At 45.9% G+C, this 19484-nt stretch overlaps 1 protein-coding gene across 1 annotated transcript in view; it reads right to left on the bottom strand.

Annotated features, from left to right (window-relative positions):
• CCDC7 (coiled-coil domain containing 7) overlaps positions 1–19484 on the bottom strand; it is a 360733-nt gene that overhangs the window by 159029 nt on the left and 182220 nt on the right. The window contains exons 32-35 of the mRNA XM_084859830.1: positions 10312–10431; positions 8252–8374; positions 4022–4153; positions 925–1050 (exon numbers count right to left, since the gene is read on the bottom strand). Coding sequence (XP_084715956.1) covers positions 925–1050; positions 4022–4153; positions 8252–8374; positions 10312–10431 — 501 coding nt within the window. The remainder of the gene's footprint in view (positions 1–924; positions 1051–4021; positions 4154–8251; positions 8375–10311; positions 10432–19484) is intronic.

The raw sequence follows: 19484 nt of genomic DNA, 5'->3' as shown, positions 1-19484 counted from the left end.
AGAAAAAAAAAAAAACTGTCCCCTGATAGGCTACGTGACGATTCACGTAGCCTATCACGGCTAGATTTGCAAAGTCAGCCGTGATAGGCTACGTGAATCGTCACGTAGCCTATCACGGGTGACTTAAAAAAAAAAAAAAAAAAGCGCGTACGCGAATGGCGGCCCCCATAGGGAGCCGCCATTCCCATTCCTTATTTGGTCGCTGTAGTCTACGTCAATCTTTACGTAGACTATGGCGAAAATAAGGGCAACGCTATTTGCGTTGCCCTTATTTTCGCCGTAGTCTACGTAAACATTGACGTAGACTACAGCAACTAAATAAGGAACGCGAATGGCGGCTCCCTATGGGGGCCGCCATTCGCGTACGCGCTTTTTTTTTTTTTTAAAGTCACCCGTGATAGGCTACGTGACGATTCACGTAGCCTATCACAGCTGACTTTGCAGATCTAGCCGTGATAGGCTACGTGAATCGTCACGTAGCCTATCAGGCGACTTTTTTTTTTTTTTTTTTTACTTTCGTGTTCGCGGCCGGGCGAGGCGGGAAGCCTCCTCCCCGGCCTGAATTTCGGCCGGGCGAGGCGGGAAGCCTCCCCCCCCGGCCTGAATTTCGGCCGGGCGAGGCGGGAAGCCTCCCCCCCTGGCCTGAACTTCGCGGGGGGAGCAGCGAAGCGCTCCCCCCCACCGCGAAAAAGCTGCGAGAAAAGGTAAGTGACTTTCGTTCACCCCTAGTAATGGGAGCTGAAGGGAGGGAGAGGTTTCTGGACTGGAGCTCTATCCAAGACTGATAAAACAGTGCTTCTCTTTGCCTTCTCTCCTCTCCCTGATGGTCTCAGTGATGAAAGTGATAACAAGAGCTTGCAAGACTAAAGCAATACTCACATCACATGCCTTTGTAAAACTCAAAATCTTTTATTCTCTACTTACCAGAGGGTTGCGAAACTGCAACTCCTGCTGAAGCAAAATCCTGTGTTTTTTGTAGCTTGTGCATAGTTGTTTCTAGATCTGTAGCCAAACACCTTCTTTGCTCAATTAGCTCCTTTAGCTTATGATCTACAAAATTAATTTACAAGTAGTCATTAGTAATATTAATAAACTTTGAAATTAATTGCATTAAATAGAATGCAAATAGGTATACATTGTCTGCAAATAATTTAATACAACCATGTTTGTATTACTTGTTAAAGCTCAAAGTCCTTCACATACTTTATCTCAGTAATCTGTACAACAGCAACGTAACATCAGTTACCACTGTCACTGTTATGTCCATATTATGACATCTGTGTGTGCTCTTTTATGGCCAGACTACACATACTAAAGGAAATCAACCCTGAGTGCTCATTGGAAGGACAGATACTGAAGATGAAGCTCAAATATTCTGGCCACCAAATGCGAAGAGAAAACTCTCTGGAAAAGACCCTGATGCTGGGAAAGACTGAAGGCAAAAGGAGAAGGGGACGGCAAAGGATGAGATGGCTAGATAGCATCACTGATGCAATGAATATGGACTTGAGCACACTCCGGGAGAGAGCACAGGACCGGAAGGCCTGGTGTGCTATGGTACATTGGGTCACGAAGAGTCGGACACGACTGAACGATTGAACAACAACAACAAAAACAACAACATATTGCATTATTTGTGCTTTTAAAAACTGGTCACCTTTGTTTTGAAGAGTACTCGAGAACGTGCTACTGATCTAGATCAAGGCCCCCACACCAGTTTTCTGCTGCAAATCTCCCCACCACCATCACTGCTGCTATTTGCCTCTAAAGGTGCTATTTACTATAAATAGTACTTTCAGGGGCAAATAACAGCCAGGGAGTGGGTGATTTGCAGCAGGAAAGTGGTGCAGGCCACAATCCAGATTGAGAACCCATGGCTCTGTTTTTCCCCTTCAATAAAAGTGGCCAGTTTAAGCATGAAAAGAATAAAAATTCTTTTCATGCTGTGTGTGTGTATGTAGGGTGGGGAGAAAATGAGAGATCCCATGAGAAAGAGTCAAGAAAGGGGAACCAGCTGAGGAGTAAAGCAAATGGGACAGGCTAGAAAGGAAAAAGCTTTTGCCTGGTTTGGGAAAGGAGGAGCTTTAAAGTTCTCTGGTGAATCATTCTGTTTCACAACTCAATCCTATTCATGCCTACTCAGAAGTATGTCCCACTGAGTTCAATTGGGCTGACTCCCAGGTAAGTTGGTATAAGACTGTAGCCTTAATTTCCAGTAAACTGCAGGTGATGAGGCTAGGGAGTCCTCTATGCCTGATTCTCTGCACATCCCTGGGCATTTCACTGATGCTCCACTATTGTGATGATGCCAATAGATTATGCTCGTGAATTCTTTTGAAGGGAGGTCTGCTTCAAACTTGGGGTCACCCAGTGAATTCAATGGGCAGCATAGCAGATTGAGGACAGACAAAAAGGAAGTCTTTCTTCACATATAACACATTAATTAATTACAATTTGTTGTCACAAGATGTGATTTAATTTCCTTTTAAAGCTCAGATGGCTTTAAAGGGAAATTAAACAAATTAATGGAGGAGGGCAGATATTAGCCATGACAGATAAAAGGCATTGCCAGATGCTGAGTATTAGATGATGGAGACATACAGCAGTACAGCGTTATTGCCTAGTTGACTACTGTGGGAAGCAGGGGGATGCTGGACTAGATGGTATGATCTAGCTGAAAAACTCTTAGGTCCCTATGCTATCCCTTCCTTTGCATACCTCAGCCAGTTCTTAGAGCCAGGAGCTGAGCTGAGCTGAGAAAAGACATCAGGTTTTAATAAGAAGAAAGAGGCTGCCTCAGTGCATGCACAGAGTGCAGATCCCACATCACCATGCCTCAAATAAAAGGCTTGACTGGGAGAGGGGAGCATCACTTGATGCTCTGCCTGAGGCAGCAAAATGTCAGGCTGCCCTCGTTCCCAAGAATTAATTTCTCTAAACTCTTTCCAAAATTAATATACCACTTCCTATTTTGTAACCATTGTGAGTGGGAAGGGGCTTGGATTTCTCTCAGATCATGTCCCAGCCTTCTGGACTCTTAGCTGGCTGTGTATTCCCAGACTTCAGTACTAGAGAGGAGAGGAGGCTGTGCTATACTCTGTCTCTCTTCCTCCCCCTTATGCTCTCAGTACCTCTTACTGTTGGGAGAGTCTTCCCCAGGCTCTGCCAGCCTGTCTATAAATACTTTAGGAACACAGGAAGCTGCCTCAGACCATTGGTCATCTAGCTGAGTATTGTCAACACTGACTGGCAGCAGCTATTCAGGCTTTCAGGCAGGAATTTTTCCAGCCCTACCTGGAGATGCCAGGGATTGCACCTGGGACATGCAAAGCCCCTCTTCTTGGCCTTATGAGACATCCAGGCCTTGCTCTCTGTCACATCCCCATTATCAGTGCAGTGGACTGCACCTCTATGTAAACCTTCCATTATCCTTTTGCTCTCTTGGTGTTTGCCAGGTCAATCTCAATGGCTTGCATCATTGGCCTGGTGACCTGCCTTCTTCCCTCAGCTACCTCTATAGGCTGCTGTCTTTACTGGTATCTGAAAAGTGGTATCAAAATGTTTCTTATACATAAATATAAAACTGAAATAGAACCTTGATTCAAAGTACTTATATTCAGTGAAGGCTGGTGGCTCCAAGTTCAGTGGGGGTTCAGAAGCTCACATGATCCCTGCCAGACAAATGCTAATGGCTGTCTTTGCAGCTGAGAATCAAGCTTTCTGACATTGCTTTCAAGACAAATGACGCTTAGCTGCAAAAGGCAGATGCTGGGCCTTTTTTGCAGCCAGAGTTGAGGGCATGTACCAAGCACTCCAAATTCAGGCATATGACAGTTCTAACTCATTTGTTTTTTTACAGGTAGCAAATTAAACAACTATAAAATCTAATATGTAAGGCAATAACATTTCAGTTTTTCCATATGTTAGGACTAGCAAAGTTTGCTAGGTAGAGAAGTACCTTAATTCCAAGTGTATATGTTTAAGGTTGTCATTACAGCATGAGAAATCACAGTATACATACCACTGACACTGCCTGGCTGTGCAAGTGCAAGTTCCTGAGCTTCTTGTAGCTCTTTCTGATTAGATTCCAACTTTTCCAGTAACTCTTGTTTCTTCTCAGATAATCCATACAATCCATACAGATAATCCCTTTCTGCAAGAAGAAATATTTTTGGAACACCCCTTGAAAAAAAAGTTTCAAATATCCTTATTGCTCACAAAGTTATTCAGAAATGGGATTTACCAGGGATGTCAGAGAAATCTGCAACAGATTCTAATGAATTTGCATTTCTAGGAGTCCAACCTGCAGATTCCGCAGCAGACCGGCTCTTTCCAAGTAGCGCAGATTCCATGGACTTACGTACCAGTTATTTGACTTTGGGGAGGGATTTGAGCAAATGCACATTAGCACAAGTGTGCATTAATGCTAATGCACATTAGTGCAAGTGTTCATTTGCAAACAGGAATGAAATTCTCGTACATCCCTTTTAAAATATCCAGTTCCATCAATGAGTGGACGATGGAATGAAAGATGCCTGACAATCCGCAAAACACAGACAGAACAGGTTTAACATAATCTGTACATCCCTAACGTTTACATTTTATTTTTTTAAATATGACAAATAAATACCTCATTTGTCAATGCACATTTTAAGACAGGACAAAGAAGCCAAATTCAGTCCTTCTGGGAATGTAACAAAGTAATTCAAGAGGGCCAGGCAGAATAATCCTAAACTTACATTACACTGGGATACACCACTGCTACATGAGTATAACAGCTGGTGTGTCTAACACATGCTTAGTCCAGGACAGCACGGGAAAACACAGGGAAAAAATGTTTTAAAAATGCCACATAAATGCCAATCATGCCCCAAGCATCTTTAGCAATTTTGCCACTATCCATTAATCCCAGGATGTGGCGGAGAGGATATTTGCACACCACCCAGAAATGGAGGGACCCAAACCCTCCTGGTCTGGGCTGTGGGCTTGGTGTGGCTATGACCCCACAACCCATCAAGATGCACAGCAGCGCATACACACAACATGCATGGTGACACAGCACCCCCAACATGTGACCCCAAGTAGTACAGGGAGTAAGCAAATATTTCTGAAATGCCCCAGGCAGCCCTTCAGTAAGGGGTCTGAGACAGGAAATACCACACTCTGCACACAAGCATCCCAGTCTCAGGACTCTGTCAGCATCCTATCTGACCACCATCAATTTGTCTGATAGGTCAACTCTCCTGGACAGCATCCCAGCAGGCCACCCCCTCACCTACCCTCATTATTCATCTCTCCACACCCTTCTTCATCCTATTCCCCCACCCCCAGCATGCTGACTGTCTCCCACAACCTGACAGCAGCATCCATCCCCCTTGTGCACCACAGGAAGTACCACCTACATCCCAGCCACAGCTCTGCCCCATTTCAGCTATTCTACTCGCAGAGTGTTCTACTGGCATATGTGGCATTCCAACAGTGCAGTGTGGCTTCTGCCAAATCCTATAGCTTGTAGATCTTCAGTATGGGATTACACCCTAAGAACCAAACTACACATGACAATAATCACTGAAGGAAATTGGAGCCTTCCCTCCAGCCTGGATCAGATTACAGTGAGGGAAAGGGTTTAATCTCCCTACCTCCCATACCAGGGTCCCAATCTGGATAGGGGTCCCTGTGTTGGCTATTCAGGAAAGTAGTATCTTGCACTCAAGGGCAAACTACATGACCAGTATCGCATATAATTTGGTGATCCGCAAAGGTGAACCCCACAGGAACGCACACAGACCTACCAGGAAATACCCAAGGTTCTCTCTGACCCTTCTCATTAAGCTTGTTAGCACGTAATGGTAGTGTTCAGTGGCAAAGCGTAGATTAATCAACTGTTGAATTGTGGGAAAGCACACTGCATGAGAGCAGCATCCACTTTCCAGCAACTATCTATGAATGCCACATTTATAAGTTTGGGTTATAACCCAGGCACTTTGGATTGTCCATGGATTAAAACAAGCCAAAGTTAACCCAAGAACAAACCATTGCGTTGTTTACCCAACAAACAACCAAATGTGCCCGGGTTCGCTAACAACCTACAAATGCCACATTTGTAGTTCCTGGAGTTTGTAGTTCCAGTTCCTGGAAAATGGAAGTGGCTCATATGCATCTCCACAATTTGTGAGTTAATTAACCCATGATTTGCTGCTAAACACCACTGTTAGGTGTGAACAGTCCTACTGAATACTTTAAGACAGCAAAAAGTGTGCCCATCGCCTCATGCCTTCCAAACAGTAAGAAAAAGGAAAAATACAAATAAATCTGCCATACTGTCCGTGCTGGGAAGCTAATTCAGTGATCCTCTCTTTTGTGAAAATTCTGCTTCTGGGGCCCAGAAAAGAGTGAGCTTTGTCAGGTGAATTATAACTTACCATCTTGTGGTTTGTAGGTTATTGCTATTTAAGGTTGTTTAGAAATGCAAAATCAGCCTCACTAGTACCTAGATGACAACATTTACTTATCTAGTTGATCACAGAATCATAGTAGGGTTGGAAGGGGCCTACAAGACCATCAAGTCCAACCCCCTGCTCAATGCAGGAATCCAAGTCAGAGCATCCCTGACAGATAGCTGTCCAGCCTCGTCTTGAATGCCTCCAGTGTGGGAGAGCCCACCACCTCCCTAAGTAATTGGTTCCATTGTCATATTGCTCTAACAGTCAGGAAGTTTTTCCTGATGCTCAGCCAGAATCTGACTTCCTATAACTTCAGCCCATTATTCCGAGTCCTGCATTCTGGGATGATCAAGAAGAGATCCTGGCCTTCCTCTCTGTGACAACCTTTCAAGTGCTTGAAGAACACTATCATATCTCCCCTCAGTCTTCTCTTCTCAAGGCTAAACATGCCCAGTTCTTTCAGTCTCTCTTCATAGGGCTTTGTTTCCAGTCACCTGATCATCTTTGTTGCCCTCCTCTGAACCCTCTCCAGCTTGTCTGCATCCTTCTTAAAGGGCAGTGCCTAGAACTGGACACAGTAGTCCAGATGAGGCCTAACCAGTGCTGAGTAGAGGGGAACTAGTACTTCCTGAGATGTGGAAGCTATGCTTCTATTAATGCAGCCCAAAAGAGCATTGGCCTTTTTGCAGCCACATCACACTGTTGGCTCGTATTCAGCTTGTGATCGACAACAATTCCAAGATCCTTCTCGCTTGTAGAGTTGTTGAGCCACGTATCCCCCAACTTGTAACTGTGCACTTGGTTTCTTTTTCCTTTGCAGAACTTGTCATTTATCCCTATTAAATGTCATTCTGTTGTTTTCCACCCAGCGCTCCAGTCTATCAAGATCACTTTAAATTTTGTTTCTGTCTTCCAAGGTATTAGCCATCCCGCCCAATTTTGTGTAATCTGCAAATTTGATCAGCATTCCCTGCACCTCCTCCTCCAAGTCATTAATAAACATGTTGAAAAGCACTGGGCCCAGCACTGAGCCCTGTGGTACCCCACTCGTTACCTCTCCCCAGTTTGAGAAGATCCCATTGTTAAGCACTCTTTGAGTCCAATTCTGTAGCCAACTGTGGATCCACCTGATCGTTGTTTCATCTAGCCCACTTTGAGCTAGTTTGCTCATCAGGATATCATGGGGCACTTTGTCAAAAGCTTTGCTGAAGTCAAGGTATATTATGTCCACAGCATTCCCACAGTCCACAAGGGAGGTTACCTGATAGAAAAATGAGATCAGGTTTGTCTGGCAGGATTTGTTCTTGACAAACCCATGTTGGCTTCGAGTAATCACTGCATTGTTTTCAAGGTGCTTACAGATGGATTGCTTTATAATCTGATCCAGAATTTTCGCAGGGATTGATGTCAGACTGACTGGTCTGTAGTTCCCAGGTTCCTCCTTTTTACCCTTTTTGAAGATAGGAACAACATTAGCCCTCCTCCAGTCATCTGACACTTCACCTGTCCTCCATGATTGCTCAAAGATAATAGACAAGATCATAGTTACCACTGTAAAGATGGCAACCCAACATCAAGATTAGAAAAAATGACCTAAATTTGAGCTAAGTTTTGTCCCAGGCATCTCAAAAATTATTTCCAGTCATGAAAAAGGTCCCCTAACAATAACCAAGTGTGTTATACATAGGACTTGAGTATAGAACACTTTTGACACAAACTTCATTTACTTTAATTGGGCTTGCTACAATGATGAAATATGCATATGATGTGCCTGTTTAAAGAAGCTCAAGATCTTATTCTCTACTTACCACTGAGTCTAAATCCAACTCTTTGTGAAGCACGACGCTGCATTTCGTGTATATTATTCACTGTTGCTGTTAGGTCTTCAGTCAAATGTTGTCTTTGTTCAGTTAGTTCCTCAAGTGTATGTTCTACAAAATTATTACAGACCACTTTATAAGAGAATATGAATGTACTTGAATATCACTATACCTTATTTATTTATTACATTTATATCCTGCCTTTTTTCCTCCTTAAGGAACCCAAGGTGGTATACATAATCCTCCTCCTCCTCTCCATTTTATCCTAACAACAACAACATCCCTGTGAGGTAGGTCAGGCTGAGAGTCTGTGACTGGCCCAAAGTCACCCAGTGAGCTTCCATGACCAAGTGGGGACTAGAACCTGGATCTCCCAACTCCTAGTCCAACACTTTACCCACTACACCAAACAATACTTTGAAATAACTACATCCAATACAGTTTTGAAATACGTATACAGTATCATCTGGAAATTGTAAATTGTAATACTTAGCATTCTTAGCACTTGTTGAAGGCTCAGAACACTAAGCACATTACATACATTATCTCAATAATCCATATATGAGCCTTATAGGGTCAGTCACTCTATAGAAGGAATGGCGAACTTGTGGCCCTCCCGATGTTTTAGCCTACAACTCCCATCAGCCTTAGCCAACATAGCTAATGGCAAGAGATGATGGGAGCTTTGGGCCATAGACATCTGGTCACAAGTTTCGTACCCCTATTCTATAGTTATCCTCACACTGCAGATGGCAGGGGGAGGTGCTGCTGCAGACAAAAGCCTTCTACCATAAAGTACATGCCATCCCACCTATCTGATTTTAGATGGAATGCAGAAGGGGCTACAGTGGAAAATTGTGAACTATGGGAGTATAAAGATACTTTGCGGATTAGGCTACAGCCTGTTAGCAAGGAAGTGACTTAGGCCTAGTTTTATCTAGGACAGTATCTGTGCTGTACCGTTCCAGAAAGCAAGTAAGTCTCTCATAAATGAATACTCCACTGTGTGGGGGTGGAAATCCTTGCACATAGAAAACTAAATGTCATGGGAAATACTGGGCTAGAAGCCTACTTCCTGATATCTAATTTTCTATGTGGAGGAAATGTTTTGCATTAAAGAAGCATTTAATCATGCTTTGCACACACCCATCTGAAATCTAATGTGGTAGAGCTGAGACACATATTTACCACACCAGGGAGAACTAAGCCTTAGTTTATGAATTCGAAACAAGGGCTACTAGCACTGACCCTCTGTGGGCTTAGTTGTCAGCACACCCTGTGAACTGCAGTGCCAGCTGACCTCCAAAAACAGAACTAGTGTGACTCCTAACAGGAATATTTAAATGATGGCAAAGAAGGTTTCTCAAACAAGCTTCTCAAACAGGCAATCAGCTATGCTGCATACTACAGGGCTACAGGAACACAGGATGCATATTTTTGTCCATCTAGCCCAGTATTGTCTATTCTGACTGAAGCAGCTCTCCAGGGTTTCAGGTGGAGGTCTTTTGCAACACTAGCTATCTGACCCTTTTAGCACAAGAGGGGAAAGCCTCAGGGTTGTGGGAAAGAATCTCCCCTCCTGAAACTCCCTCTGCCCACAAGTCCTGAACCTGGAACAAGTTGGCTGGAGCCCTGGACAAGAGCACTTTACTTAAAGAATGAGAATACAGTGCAACATTTTCTTGCAGGTCCCACTTGTCAGTGGCTAAACTGAACACGGAAATAAAAGTACCAGTACCTTTGGGGGCCTTCCATCACTCTTTCATGTTATGTGCAACAGGGATAAGCAAAATCACCTTGTAATTTTTGTGTAACTTGAAAGTGTAATCATTAGTCAGTTTGCACTCAAAAATGTTTTTAACAGATCGCCAAGTTAATAAAACCAAGCAACTATTATTAAAATGAAATGAAATAAATAAAATAAAATAAAATGAAACCACTATTATCCTTCCTCAGACAATAGTTTTGGTTGTCAGATATCAATTAGCCCCAAACCCTTCAATTTATTGTTAAAGAATTCAGAATGAAAGCGTCAATATTTCTTTTACCATTTATACTGTCTGGTTGGAGAGATGCAAGTATTTGTGCTTGTTGTAGATCTTTCAGATTTGAATCTAGTTTTTCTTGCAAAAGTTTTCTTTTGTCAAACAATGCAGCTAGTTCCATTTCTGCAAGGAAATGCCTCAGAATCATTATAAACGGCCACTCCAAAGTTGTCTTAAAAATGTGAAACTGATGGAATTACTTCAATCTAAGACCCACTGAAATAAACAGGACTTCCTTCTGTGTACAGATGGATGGGATTGGGCTACACACGTTATATGCAGTACTAAACAATCGATTTCTTCCATAAGTCAATCTTCTCAATAGAGTTGTATCCCTTAAAGCATGGGTGGACAACATGCAACCTGCAACCTGCATGTGCCCACCCACTCCAGTCTTTTTTGCAGTGGCTGCCACATCCCAAGTTGCCGCTGATAAATTGGGGGTGGCGGCAACAAAAAAGCAGTATTTTCACTTTCTAACAAGGGATATGGAGAGCACGCATCTTTTTTTAATGCAAATTCTTGCTCTCCCTAGGGCTTCCAGGAGTACAATTATACATTAAAAGAAAGTGTATGCTCCCCACACACTTTAAAACAAAGTGTAAATGCAGTTTGCTGCTGCTGCTGAATTGCCAATGAAATTTGGTGGCAATTTGACAGCATTGGTTTCAGTAGCAGGGGTTGCAGCCCCTGGTGGGTTCCAGGGGTGGGAAATCGAACCCTGGCCCCTCTAAAATTGCTCACTCCTGCTTTAAAGGCGCAGATAATTATTTTTAACAGGTACCTTAGCCAGTGCATTCTATGGCATATGTCCTAATTCAGAGGTTATTTCAAATTATGTTACCAGTGTGTAGGCAACTCTGAGCTACCTGATTAACACACATATTCAAAGCCCTCCCAAAACCAGATACAATTACTGAGCATTAAAGAGCCTAATTCTTCACTCTTGGTATGGGTGATACAGAATTCTATTTCTTAAGAAACGCGCTCAGAAAAGATTCGTGTTTTGTCTTTTTCTACAAAAGTATCAGCATAACAGTACTCAATACAAAAACTTATGCATGTATACATTCAAATGCATCAAACATTCAACATCATTCTAAACAAGGCTTCTAAGCAGAGTCAAGTACAATTGCTAGTTCTCTCAGTGATAATCAGTATCAAGCTTACTAGGCTGATTCTACAGGCAACATGCTAGGGAAACTGATCCAAGAGATAGCTCCCGCTGTTGCGTGTTCTGAGTCTCCTTTATATACTTTTTGGACACTATAAAATATGTCCAAACTATTTTTACTACTATTTATGTTACTTATCTAACGATTCCAAAGATGCACTCCTACCTTAAATCTTTGTATGACTAAGTAAGATTATTGCATTTCCAAGCTTCTTATCAAGATAAATGAGCATAACAACATATTTATACAAACATTTTAGCCTTCCTTGATGTTACAGGTGTGTTTGTGATGGAAAAATATTTCCTTAATTTCATCCTGCCTTGTGAGCTTATTTTCTTATTTCATATCTGTAATATTTTACGATCTGGGATGAGCTTTCTGGTTACTTACATGATGGCCTACCTGGCCTTGCTATGTAGCTAATTGTTTTATAATACCCTTTTTAACCGTGCTAAGTGGAAGACATAACTATAAATTTAACATGGGCACCTCCTTATCTGGATTCCTTTCTTATCGCTAAAGCATGCCAGTGATCAATCTCTGATGGCCTGACATTGCTGTTTCTCATCTGGCAAACCTCAGAGCTGAGACACCTTTATTACCCACAGATCAGGAAGCTAGGCAGTGTTGCATTAGCCACTGGAATCTCATTTTTAATTCCAGAATTCTGTTAGAGGCATTTGATTATAGAATGTCCTAAATGGGCACCAGGGATTAGATGATGCAAATATGAAAGATTTGTCTGCTCTGCCACAACGCTAAGCTTGCAAAACAAAATGCTGAGAAACAGAATTGAGGTATTCCAGAGGGATAGCTGTGTTAGTCTGTTGCAGCAAAAACAAGAGAGTCTTTTAAGACATTAAAGTCTTAACAAATTAAGGGTGCAATCCGATGGCCGCTAGACAGCAGCTAGACAGCCAGAGGATTTTTCAGTTTCTGGGATCTGAGCTCAGAGCCAGCGCTCCGAGGTCGGTTCTCAGAAAACCGACTCCCTTCCCCCGCCACCTCGCAGGCAGTGCAGTTCGTCCCCAGCTCTGCACTCATATGAGCAGCATGGAGCAGGGGGAAAGAGGGTGTTCCTGGGGGCAGGGCGGGGAGGGCGGATGTGCCATTATGACGCTTCCTATGCACCATCTGGCCTCCCACCACCACTCTGAGGCACCCTGCCTAGACAGCCGGAACTGGCTGTCTAGCTGCTAATTCAAGGTAGCCAGAGCATGGAGAAGATCCCCTCTGCGCTCCACCCACCCTGCATTGGACAGTCGTCTCCTCCGAGTTTGGATTGCACCTTATTATGGCATAAGCTTTCTTGGATTAAAGTTCACTTTATCAGATGCATGAAGTGTTATCATCAGTTGACAGATATGAATACACATGGGTATATAGGGGAAAATTGTGAAAAGTAGGATGACAATGAAATACAGCAAGTATTGTCTGTAACAATTCAATTAGAGTTTAAATGTATGCAAAATTAGTGCAACAGTAACTGATGATCATCATCTTAGCATTGCTACGTAAATTAACACCTGAGGTAGGACAAGAAGCCATTGTCTCTGTTGTTGTTGTTGTTCAGTCGTTCAGTCGTGTCCGACTCTTCGTGACCCCATGGACCATAGCACGCCAGACCTTCCTGTCCTCCGCTCTCTCCCGGAGCGTGCTCAAGTTCATCTTCATTGCATCCGTGATGCTATCTAGCCATCTCATCCTCTGCCATCCCCTTCTCCTTTGGCCTTCAGTCTTTCCCAGCATCAGGGTCTTTTCCACAGAGTTTTCTCTTCGCATTAGGTGGCCAAAATATTTCAGCTTCAGCTTCAGTATCTGTCCTTCCAATGAGCACTCAGGGTTGATTTCCTTTAGGATGGACTGATTTGACCTCCTTGCAGTCCAGGGGACTCGTAAGAGTCTTCTCCAGCACCACAGTTCGAAAGCATCAATTCTTCGGCGCTCAGCCTTCCTTATAGTCCAGCTCTCACAGCCATACATTACTACTGGGAAAACCATAGCTTTGATTAGACGGACCTTTGTCGGCAAGGTGATGTCTCTGCTTCTTACTATGCTGTCTAGGTTGGCCATAGCTTTCCTCCCAAGGAGCAAGCGTCTTTTAATTTCATGGCTACAGTCACCGTCTGCGGTGATCTTGGAGCCCAAGAAAGTAAAATCTGTCACTGCTTCCATTTCTTCCCCTTCTATATGCCAGGAAGTGATGGGGCCAGATGCCATGATCTTCGTTTTTTTAATGTTGAGTTTCAAACCAGCTTTTGCACTCTCCTCTTTCACCCTCAACAAGAGGCTCTTTAGATCCTCTTCGTTTTCTGCCATTAGGGTGGTATCGTCTGCATATCGGAGGTTGTTGATAATTCTCCCAGCAATCTTAATTCCGACCTCTGATTCATCCAACCCGGCATTTCTCATGATGTACTCTGCATATAAGTAGACTCTAATAGAACCAAACATTATTTTTAGTTCTAAGTCCCCTCACCCTGCGTCCAGCTTACTTGGCCGTGGGGGGGGATGTTGCAGGTGGGGGGGGAAGGGCAGGACAAGATTGAAGGCCCTCGCTCCCGAAGCCCAGGTGGGGTGGGGGCTGAGCCGGCCGATATTTAGGCTGCCCCGCCCCCTTTCCTCATTCATTCTGGCTTTTCTGGCTGGCTCAGCAGCAGCAGCGTCGAGGAGGAGGCGGTGGTGCTCGGCAGCGGCAGCAGCGTTGAGGAGGAAGCGATGGCACGCGGCGGCGGCACCTCCAGCGAGCCACAGGAGGGTGCCCGCCACTGTTAGGGTGGCCGTTTTTGTTTTTTTGTGTTTTTTCCCCCCTGCCCTGGGACCTCATGTGGCCATCACTCTCGAGTGGGGGGAGGGAGTAGTTCCCTGCATCCCCCCCGCTTGCCCCTAGGCCCACTGACTGCAGTGGCTGACCCTGCAGGCCCTTGCCATGCCTATCGAGGGGGGGGGAAGTTTCCCATGCCCCGTACGGCCCGGATTCTGCTGTGCTTTGCAGCAGGTGGCTGCAGCGCTGCCTTGCCGGCCCAGCAGAGGGATTTTCACCCAGCTTGCTCCCTCCAGGCTTCCTGCGCCTTCTGTGAGGCCCCATTTTGCCCAATGAGGGAGTTTTCCCTCGCCCCGAGCAGCCCGGAATTGCCACCTTTCTCGGTGGCAGCAACGGCCTCCCGCTCCAACTGGAAGAGGGGGGAGTTTTCTCCCGCCTCACCCGAATTGCCACCTTTTCACAGGCTTTTTCCTGTGCCTCAGAGCAGCCCATTTGCCGCTGACTGAAGCCCCTGTATTGCTGCCTTTCTTGGGGGGATTTTTCCCATGCCCCACAGTGGCCCATTTGGCTGCCATTTGCAGTGCCTGAATTGCCTCTTGGTCATTTTCCTCCTCCCCAGAGCGGCCCGTTTGGCCGAGGATGGTGGCGGCGGCGGTGGCGGCGTGGCCTTGCTGTCTCAGAGAGGTAGGGGAGTGTTCCCGCACCCTGGAGTGGCTGCAGCCAACAGGGTTTCATTCCCTGAGGGTTCTTCCCATTTTGTGCGGGAAGTGTGGCCTGTTTGGCCAATATAGCAGGTCGGCCTACCAGCTAGCAATCACCCCTGAGTGGCATGGCCTTGCTGCGCTACGGGCACTTCCTGCACCTCCAGTGAGGCCCTTAGGGCTGGGGATTTCAGTGGGCAGCGGCTAAGAGGCCTTGCCACCCCTGCAGAGGGAAGGGGAGTTTTCAGTGATACGAAGCAGCCTGAATTGCCTTTGCTGTGGGTGGCAGCAGAGCGGCCTTGCCAGCCCAGAGAGAGGGGTGGGGGTTCGCCCATGCCTCCTGAACGGCCTGCAGTGCAGTAATAAGAATAAGAATGAACATGGGGCAGAGTTTTTTTCCCCCACACCTCCAAGCAATCAGTCAAAGGGCTGGATGTGCCCAATCTTGCCTGATCTCAGAAGCTAAGAAGGGTCAGCCCTGGTTTGTACTTGGCTGGGTGACCGCCTGGGAATCAGGCTTCCCGCATTTAGCAGGGGGTTGGTCCCAATGGTCTTGTAGGCCCCTTCCAACCCTATGATTCTATTATCTTTGGTGGCCTTTCCTGCCCAGCGTCTTTTGCATTTAGATGGAAAGAGGAGGAGGAGGAGGAGACCAAAAAAAAAAGGAAAGGGAAAGGGAAAAAAGTGCCAAGTTGTATCTAGGATATTCAGCTATCATTTTCTGCTTGGGAAGTGCACATATTTTGTTTGTTATTAGTCTCTCCCTCTCTTCCAGAGAGATCTTTTAGAAGATCTCTGGAAGAAGAGATAAGAGCTTTATTTTATTTGGCCAAATGAATACATAACATCAGGGCTATGCATTGTGAGCAGATTTCTTCCTTTCTCACCCTCATAGGAAGGAATGGGGACATGTGCATGTGGCCCCATTGCTGCAGGGGAAGTTGTGTTTGGGTGGGGAGGTGAAGACATAGATGCCCCTCTACAATTCAAAGGGTTGTTTCCATCCATTCCCACCCCACATAGAAGGTCTCCTTTCTGCGGGGAGGCAGCTTCGAATTGTGGTCTTAATTTTCCAGGTCAGAGTGCAAGGTCCATAGATGGGGAGGAAAAGGGACAAAAGGAAGAAAAGAAAAGAACAGAAAAGAAAAGAAAAGAGAGCAGGGGGGAAGGGGGAAGGCCCTCCGCCTTGCCTAAGTTTCAGACTCGGGCCTTTGAGCATCTCACAGAGTCCCCTTATTGTTAACAAAGTCTGGGGCTTGATACCCAGCTTCCCTGGGTAGGGCGTGGTGAGAATCTTGACTCACGCCCCTGGTAGAGCCATTGCCAACCCCCGTGAGGGGAGACCGGTAGCTATGTGGGTTTGGGGTTCTCCTGTTTTCACACCTCCCTGGCAGCTTAGAGTACCAGCTCGGTGCAGTGGTTAAAGTGCCATAATGGGACTTGGAGATATGGGTTCTAGTCCCCACTTGGCCGTAAAGCTCAGTGTGACTTTAGGCCAATCCCTGGCTCTCTGTGTAACCCGCCTCACTGCGCTGATGATTGTAAGGGTTGTTCTTTGTTCATATTGCAAGGCAGCGGCTTTAGCATTCACTCCAAAGGCATGCTTGGGAGGAACAGGTAGCTTCTGCTTTGCTGAAGCTAAACAAGGTTGCCCCCCCACCTTTTTGGTTTACTCCACAGTCAGTGGCAGGAGTCTGTGCCAATTCAGCTAACTGGTTAAATTTATTAAGGTTACAACTGTGCAGTAACACGGGAGGTATTAAACACTACCCTGTTAGGGTCAATGTATAGGACCATCTGGTGCGTAGTGCCACGCCCAAGGGCTGCCCTATGATCTCTTGAAATCCTGTTTTTTTTTCAAAATTCTCTTACACACAGCATTGCCCATGCAGGCTGATTCAAGGCTTTACATCCATTCTTAAATTCCTTGTGTGTGAGGGGCAGGCCTCCATTCAGGTTATTAAACCACAGTCCTCCCGCAATCCGATCCTTATGGATCGGGTAGTAGTACTGAATTTGCAACACCTCCTGCATAACACCTGTTTTTTCATGAGGCATACAAACGGAAGGTTGAGCACCAGTGCCAATGTTTCATCTAATACCCGGATGCTGGAAATTCCAGAAACCATGCTAAGAGGCTCTCGTTGAGTGTTGTGTATTTAAGTAGCGTAAGCCATGCTGCACTTCATGTCTCACATGACAAGGGCCTTCTGTACCTGGGTTGATAGGGAGCCCTGGGGTGTAGCTCTCTCATTCAGCTGCAACAGTTGTAGCCCTCCCGGTAGTTTACAGTTATGGTCTTGTGTCCATTCCTAAAGTGTGGACTTTACTGCTCAGCATCTCTTTTCTTGTCCTTACAGTTATTTATTTATTTATTTATTTATTTTTCTTTGATCAACGTATTGGACATCAACCCGTGCGCACGCGTTCTCATGTCCGGACACAGCATGTTGTTTCGAGCTGGTCGTAGCGCATATACATCAGGCTGCAGCTCCCGGAGCAGCCTGTTCCATGGTGAATGTGTTCGCGGATTGACCAGCACAGCTTGTAGCAAGAGCGCTTTCTTCCCACTCCGTTCCATGGGTTGGTGCGTGTTCCCCTGCAGGTTCCAGTGCTGTATCTAGGAGGGAACAACCTGTGGGTGGGAAAGGCAAGGACCTTTCCCAGATCATGCGGCACAATTTGCCAGCTATAATGTTCATCGGTCCGGCTTGCTTCCTCAACTTTACTGGAGGAATGTGCTTGGTTAGATGGCCAGAGTGTGTGTGAACCGGTGCGGGTGTTCGTCTGTGAGCGCAGCATGGTTTTCTGTGCCCGTCAGAGGGCATCCTCAAGCAGTGGATCCCAGCTCGGGCTGAGCCGGTATGCCACCATTCAGTGGTTGGCAGATGCAGCATGCGTTTGGAGCACCTCCTAGAAGGTAATGGGCTGCTAACCCAACTTATATCATTGCCAGCTTCGGAGGGTGTGGTTAGCAGAATTTGCCTCACCGGTTGCCGACCAGGGGCAATGGGTTGGAACAATCACAGGCCCCTCAGTCCACCTTCAAGGTGAACAGGCCAGGGAAAGCTCAGAACACCAACTTGGTGTGCCAGTGTTTGAAGCCAGGGTGGCATCACCTCGAGGGTGGCAAAAGCTGATGTCTTCCAGTTTTAGCTGTACCCAGCAGCTAATTCCTGTTGTTAATTTTTTCCCCTGATCTTAGAATTGGATATTTATAAGCCCGTGTGTTAATCAGAAAATAAAAATCAACCAGCTTCTTTTAAAAAAACTTAAGAGGTTTGCTGTGCTATGCTTCAGCATTAACTAGCAGAATGGTTAACAAACATTTAGAGCGCTACATGCAGATCCTAATATTCATTTTGTGTTTCATTGTGCGGCTTCTAACTTACCTCGCGTTGCTCCCCCTGGTGACTTTTGAATGGAGACAGTCTTGGAGAGTAGATGACAAATTGTTAAGATTTTATCTGTGGCAGTTGATGGGAGCTGTTTGAGCCTATATATATAGAAGGAGTTTTCTTATTATTCAGCTTCCTTTACTATGCCCAATGCTATGGCAGTGCAGGAGATGTGTCCAATCCTGGCCTTTAAGTAAGATCTAGTGTAGGCTCTTTTGCTCTTCTCTTACCCTACCCATAGGGTATCCTGCTACAGTAACAATAGTTTTGGCTTCAGCTTCTTCCCAAGCAAAGGCCTCAGCATCCTGTTCAGCTGGAATTGATTCAGGACTACGATCAATTTCAAAAGCCCATGAAAGGGACTGCCCAGACTATTGGGGCAGGCTTGCTGTACTGGCCTTCTGGGCTAAAGATGAAGGGTGTGGCCAACAACACTGCTGACTTCCTGGTCAGGCAGGTGCTCCAGGGTTGGTCTCGGGGATCCCTGGCGCCTCCAGACTCCAGAGCCCTTCTGCTGCCAGACATATTGCTGGGTTTACGGGCTCTGTGGCCTTTGGTTACCTCACCACACGAGGCTTGGCAGTTTAGTGATGTGCAATTTCCCCAGCGGGTGGTCTTTATTCCGCTGAGGAAGTCCAAAACCGACCAGGTCGGGAGTGGGGCTAGCGCGTCGCTGTTCCCAGCCATGGTGCTGGACCTTCGTCCGGTCACCACCCTGGGGGCCTTTTCTCTAGGTCTGGAGGAGTCTCCCCCACCCTTTCTTCTGCCTTAGTGACTCCTCTCCCCTGACCAAACATCAATTCTGGGTAGTCACTCTGCAGCCTTGAAGGTGTTGGGCTTGCGCCACATCTCTGGGGCTCACATCAGACAAAGTGCAGGCTGTCGGCAGGTGGAGCTCCAAGGCGTATTGGGCCTCCGCAAGGCCCCTGCTGGGCCTTTTCGGACATGAGGACGCTGGTGTTCACATGTTTGTCTCTTGTTCTTTCAGATGTCCGGAGTGCGAGGGAACCGGTATGCGTGCTCATCTGGGGGCACAGCATGGTTCTCTGGGCTAGTCAGAGTGCCTCCTCAAGTGGTGGAGCCTAGCTGGGGCTCAGCTGGTGTGCCACCATCCAGTGGTTGTGCAGACGTGGCATGT

The sequence above is a fragment of the Heloderma suspectum genome, chromosome 5, assembly GCF_057233095.1.
Source record: "Heloderma suspectum isolate Gila_16-S chromosome 5, 16-S_ref, whole genome shotgun sequence".
NCBI lineage: Eukaryota > Metazoa > Chordata > Lepidosauria > Squamata > Helodermatidae > Heloderma > Heloderma suspectum.
The sequence above is the reverse complement of the archived record's forward strand: the minus strand, read 5'-3'. Positions and strand labels throughout refer to the sequence as shown.